The sequence below is a fragment of the Triticum dicoccoides genome, chromosome 6B (assembly GCF_002162155.2).
Source record: "Triticum dicoccoides isolate Atlit2015 ecotype Zavitan chromosome 6B, WEW_v2.0, whole genome shotgun sequence".
NCBI lineage: Eukaryota > Viridiplantae > Streptophyta > Magnoliopsida > Poales > Poaceae > Triticum > Triticum dicoccoides.
In genome coordinates, this window is record NC_041391.1 from 333,388,620 (window position 1) to 333,394,693 (window position 6,074).

A 6,074-nucleotide genomic window follows, 5' to 3' on the forward strand; every position below is an offset into this window, starting at 1 on the left:
AACACTTGCCTCCCCCGGTCGCCATCTGCCTCTTCTGTACAACCGACCGGGGGCACGGTCGAGCGTGCGCAGCCACACCAGCTCGCCGGCGTCGAGGGGATAAGGCCGCCCCGGACGCCTCGAGTTCCCCCCTCACCTACCGCCACTCCCACTTCTCCCACTCGCCTGCCCTCCTCCCAGATCCATCCCCCGCTCACTTCCTCTCCCCCTCGTTCCCCATCGACGACCGAGCATGGACGCCGCCACATCTCCGTCGACCCCACGGCCATCGAGCCCCTCCGATCCCGTCGATCTGTCCGGGAGCCCCAGCGCCATCGACACCTTCGTCCAGTGCCGTTGGATCAAGTCAGGGAGCAGCACAGCAACGCCAGCGACCCGATCCCCTTCTTCGGCCATCGTGACGCCGTCGCCGCGATTCCTCGCCATCTGCGCTCCTAAGCTGTCAATGAGCCTCCATGCGCTCCTCAGTGAGCCCCATGCCTTTCACCTCCGCCTCTCCTTCGGTCTGCTATCCCTAGCCACCGCGCCACCCTTGTAGTAGTTCGTTGCCGCCGTCGTGCTTGCTGCCATTGTTGTAGTGCTTCCCCGGCTCAGGCGAGCACACCACGGTGCTTCTGGCATCGCGTGGGAGCCGCCTAGCCCTTCGGTGCTTCACGTGCGTACTCCTAGCACGGCCCCCCTCGAGTTCTTGCTCCGGCCGCCGCTCACCGTCGTCGTTGCCATCGCCTTAAGCCGTCCCCGCCTGATCCAGTAGCACTAGTAGACGCGCGACGTCTTCCTCGCCCCCGACCGCACTCGTCGCTGCCCCACGGCCTTCTGCGCATGCGCCGCCACCCCCGGCGCTGGCCGCCGCTCGCCCTTACCGCGTCCAGGGCGTGCCCCCGCAGCCGCCCGCGGTCCCTGCTCTGCCTACTAACGTTGCTGCTGTGCTGCTTCAGCTTGCCGCTGCAGCTCCTGCTGTTGGTGTTGTGGCGCTGCAGCTGCTCTGCTTACCGTTGCGGCTCTCTGCTCCGTTGCCTTGGTCGTCTGAGCTCTCCTGCTGCTGCTTCTTGCTACTGCTGACGCTGCATAGCTGCCGCCGCCACCGCTGTTACTTAGCTGCTGCCGCTGCTGTTTGCTAGTCGCTCTCGCTCGTAGCTGCAAAGTTGTTTGCTGAAGAAATAATTGACAAAACTGAATTGACGTATAAGGTACTGAAGAAACCCATCAGACTACCAGAGAGCTTGCCCCGTCCAAGCTTGGTCTTGTGCGTTGTGTGCATGAGTGTGTGTTCTCTGTGTGTGTGTGTGGCCGGCCAAATGCTAGTTTAGGGACTAGTCTAGTTAGTTAGTCTAATTAGTAGTACTCTACTAGTTAGTTAGTCCAATAGTAGATGACATGTGGACCCATTGTTAGTTTAAAGAAAAACATTTTTTTCAGAAGAGTAAGTCAATGACGTGCCCCCCCCCCCACTGTTCATATGTTGACTAGTCAACTGTTGACTTTGACCCTGACCCCACCTGTCATGCACTGTGACTAGAGTAGCACTAGGTGACAAACCTGATTCCTGTTTTATTCTCGAATTAATAATAAATCCAGAAAATGTTTAAATCATTTAAATTTGTAGAAAGTAAACCGTAACTCTCATGAAAATGTTTTCTACATGAAAGTTGCTCAGAACGACGAGGCGAATCCGAATACGCGGTCCGTTTACCTGTCAGATGCCTCTAGCTATCTGAACATGGAACATTCCCCCTCCGGTCATCTGTGTGACACAAGTCCGGAACCAGGAAAACATTCCCGGTTGAATTCCCCCTTCACCTATATCGTGTAGCCATACGTTAGGTCACACCCAGCACAGCATATTGCCTTGTTATTCTTTGTGATGCTATGTTTGCTTTATATTTACTGTTTCTTCCCCCTCTTCTCTCCAGTAGACCCCGAGACCGATGTTGATGCCCCTGTGATCGACTACGTCGACGATGACCCCTCCTTGCCAGAGCAACCAGGCAAGCCCCCCCCCTTTGATCATCCCGATATCACCCATTCCATTCTCTCATGCTTGCATTAGATTTTGTTACTGTTATTGATTGCTCCTATTCTGATGCATAGCCTGCTTTTGTAACCTGCTCATTGTACCTTACCTGCTTATCCTAAACTGCTTAGTATAGGTTGGTTAGTGATCCATCAGTGACCCCCACCTTGTCCTTGTTGCCCCTGCTTCATCATCGAAGACCCGATCAATGGAATCGAAGACCAGGCCCCGGCACCGCACATCACTTTCCCCTTAGTTGCTCGACACTACTGGGTTATTATCGAGTGCCGAGGGTGAGACCTCTACAGCACTTCTGATGTTAACCCTGTAGTGTAGCTATTCGGTCGTGGTCATCGAGGGTGATTCCGCCTTAACCACTTCCGGTATGACTCTGTCGTGCAACCCCTCAAGTGTGAACCTCGGGGGTGATTCCTCTTACGTTCACCTTGATGATTACATCGAGTGGAATTCACTGGGGGTGATTCCTCGGGTTTTCCTTTTGATGTTTAGACACACAGTTACTATGATTACTATAAATTTACACTAAACCATGTTACTAAAGACGGGTTGACCCTGAGGGGTACCCGCGCGAGCATAATTGCGAGTGATGTGGAGTCGGGTTGACCTGGAAGGTGCCCGAGAGATAATTACGAGGCGTGGCCGTGCATTCTTAGCCCTTGCCGCAAGTCCTTGAGACGGGGCAACGGGGTCACAACTTTCGTGAGTCTCTGCTTGTTACCGCGCGTTCCTAATCCACTCCAATTTGGATATTTGATCCGAGGGGCGTCTGGCCTGATAGCACTAACCATCACGTGGGCATAGTATGGGCGTTCTGCATCGTATACATCAGCCGAAGCTTAATAGACATCAGCGACTGAGCGGCGCGCGCCGGGTTGGACTGGTAAGCACCTGCCTTTTGAGGGAGGTAGCTAGGTCTGCTCACCGGCCACGTATGCAACGTGCAGGAGTTCCCGGGGAGATGGCCCATGACCCCTGGGGGCATAGGTTTAGTCCGGCGTGCTGGCCTCTTTATTAAGACTAGGTGGGGTTGCGGCGTATTGTTTGGCTGAGGCCAGGCATGACCGAGGAAAGTGTGTCTGGCCGGAGTTAATCAAGCGTGGTGGGTAAGTTGGTGCACCCCTGTAGGGAAGAAAACATCTATCGATAGCCTGTCCTATGATAACGGACAGTTGGAGTTGTATCCCGATCGATACAACTAGAACTGGATACTTGTGATGAGAATTGGATTGTGATGAGAAATGGATAGTATGGCTCTGGGATTGCTTTCTCGCAGGGAGTCGAGAAAGGATCTCTGGCCGAGGTTGATAACACTACTACCACTTTACTTTATGCTACCCTACTCCCTCATGTTGCTGCAAGATGGTGGTTTCCAGAAGATGCTAGTCTTCGATAGGACTAGGCCTTCTCTCTATTCTGGCATTTCTGCAGCCCAGTCCACATATACAGCCTTCCTTTGATAATGTTGCATATGTAGTGTAGATCCTTGCTTGCGAGTACTTTGGATGAGTACTCACGGTTGCTTTTCTCTCCCTTTTCCCCCTTTCTTCTTCTTTCCGGTTGATGCAACCAGATGTCGGAGCCCAGGAGCCTGATGCCACCGCCGGTGCCTACTACTGCGTGGAGACCGCTGACAACCGGGAGTAGTTAGGAGGCTCCCAGGCAGGAGGCCTTGCCTTTTCGATCGTAGATGCTTTTGTGCTAGCCTTCTTAAGGCAAACTTGTCTAACTTATGTCTGTACTCAGATATTGTTGCTTCCGCTGACTCTTGTGTATTCGAGCTTATGTATTCAAGCCCTCGAGGCCCCTGGCTTGTAATATAAAGCTTGTATTATTTTAATTTGTGTCTAGAGTTGTGTTGTGATATCTTCCCGCGAGTCCTTGATCTTGATCGTACACATTTGTATGTGTGATTAGTGTACGATTGAATCGAGGGCGTCACCAGTTGGTATCAGAGCCGACTGCCTGTAGGTAGCCCCCTTCCAACTCCTTGGCTAAAGTCGAGTCTAGTCATTGAAAAACTTTTACTAACATGGCTGTGTGGCTTACGGGGCCACGTCGCCATTGGGTGGTATTAGGATCTTTTATTCCTTGCCTATACTCTGGGATTCTAATCTCTCTTCTATTTGGGTTAAATGATTTTATTAACTCTAACATTAGGTTCTCGTAACTATTTCCTCCCGGAGAGCCCTTCATTCCATATGATCGCTTGGTGCACCAGAAGATTCTGAAGATACTCTCCGATGTTTTTCCCGAGACCCTTGTGCCCTTCGTCGTTGCAATTCCCTACCACCGGTAAATCCACGTGGATAGCTACATACACTTGCCATCCATACCTTCATTTCCAATTGCTCTTGTTACTACAAGATACCCTGAAATACTTTGCAATTTTCCAAGAAATCCTTTGCACATGCCGCCTTGCAGCTCATTTTCTGCCTGAATACCCCTACAAATGATTCCTCACACTTATCGGGGATTGGTTCATCCCCAGTTGATCATATGTCTCACAAAATTCTTCGAATGCAATTCAATCTCCTGAAGATCCTCTACAGCCTAGTGCTCCCGAAAGTCTTGTCTGCCTGCATTATGGTTAAATCCATATGTCCAGCAATATTCATTAACATCCTTTGTCATTGTCATCCTGAGCCTATTGATTCATTATGTTGCGATTGCTCGCAATCATCAGTCAAACCCTGAAATTTGACCTTCCTGCTCATACGTCATTCTAGACATGAGTTGGATCTCGGCCAATCATGTTGTAATTGATTGTCCACCTAGTTCCCTTCAACTTAAACGTCGAATTATCCAGTTGTTTCTATAATCTAATGCCTTCGCATTCTTTCCCTCTTCTGATTGAGGACTGATACTCACATCAGATACATTGAGGACCGCTGAATCCTCTGTTGGATTATTATTCGGCAATGTCCTTCATATTCAAAATCTTGTGCGCTCTTCCCTTGATACATATTGCCTTTGGTAAATTGTATCCTCTGCTTATTTTCAACCATGCTCTGTCATTGAGCTGATGTTATATGCTCTGGAAGTTAGCAGTATATGTTCCTAAGATACCCCTACGGGTTGAACCTATACATTTCCTAAATCTGTGTGAACTCGGAAGAGATGTGAGTCATACTCTTCTGGTGCTTCACCAAATAAATCTTTCGCGCTACAAATTCTTCGAAAACGAGGAGTGAATGAAAGATTATGCATTGAAGAAGTGGGAGTCGACCTTGAACCTTTGTGTTCATGCCCATGGACCCGATGTAGAACTTATCATGGAAGCTGCTCGTAAAAATAATTACCTCGGGTTATAAGTCCATCTTGTATCGGTGGTTTGATCATTCATAACCGTGGTTCCGACCATAGTTTCTCTTTAATTCCATCTCCCGGACAAGTTAAAATACTTGTCTACTACAAGTCATTTCACTTGTCCAACCTCTAATTTGATCTACCTTCAAGTATTGCCTCATGTTATCTCGAGGATATTGTGTCATTGCACTACCTCTTGGAAATTCTTAATTGAAGTGATACTACGTCACATCATTCCTACCTGATTGGCTACATCATTGTGACGCCCGGGTAATTAAGCTACAGTGCTCCTCTGCTAATGATGCCACGTCACCTCAATTATAGTTGCTAATCTCGAGTTAGTTCGAAACCGATTCAAATTCAAGTTCAAAATCAGGCAAACAATAAAAGTCTTCAATTTTTAAAACTAAAATGTTCGGAGTGAACAAAATAATGCACAGGTAATTATTGTGGAGAAACCACAATTTTATAATATGTTAAAGGCTCTAGAGTAATTAAAACAGCAGCTGTGACAATTAATTAAATGCCTTTTATAATTAATAATAATGCAAACTATTTTTATTAGGTGTCAAACTTTTTGGGGCAGTAGAATAAATTATAACATTAATTTAGGAGTTGTATTTATATTTTATAAAACAAAAGTTAAAAGAATAAAATAGAAAAGAAAATAGATAAAGAAAAGAAAACAGAAAACAAAGCTAAAAAAAACATAAAAATAGAAACACCCCCCCCC

The 6,074-nt window shown here is 48.1% G+C and overlaps 1 protein-coding gene across 1 annotated transcript in view; it reads left to right on the forward strand.

The window, feature by feature from the left end:
• Positions 1 to 232: 232 nt before the first annotated feature.
• Positions 233 to 6,074, forward strand: part of LOC119321135 (proline-rich receptor-like protein kinase PERK2) — a 23,466-nt gene continuing 17,624 nt past the window's right edge. The window contains exon 1 of the mRNA XM_037594954.1: positions 233 to 503. Within this exon, the coding sequence (XP_037450851.1) occupies positions 233 to 503 (271 nt within the window). The remainder of the gene's footprint in view (positions 504 to 6,074) is intronic.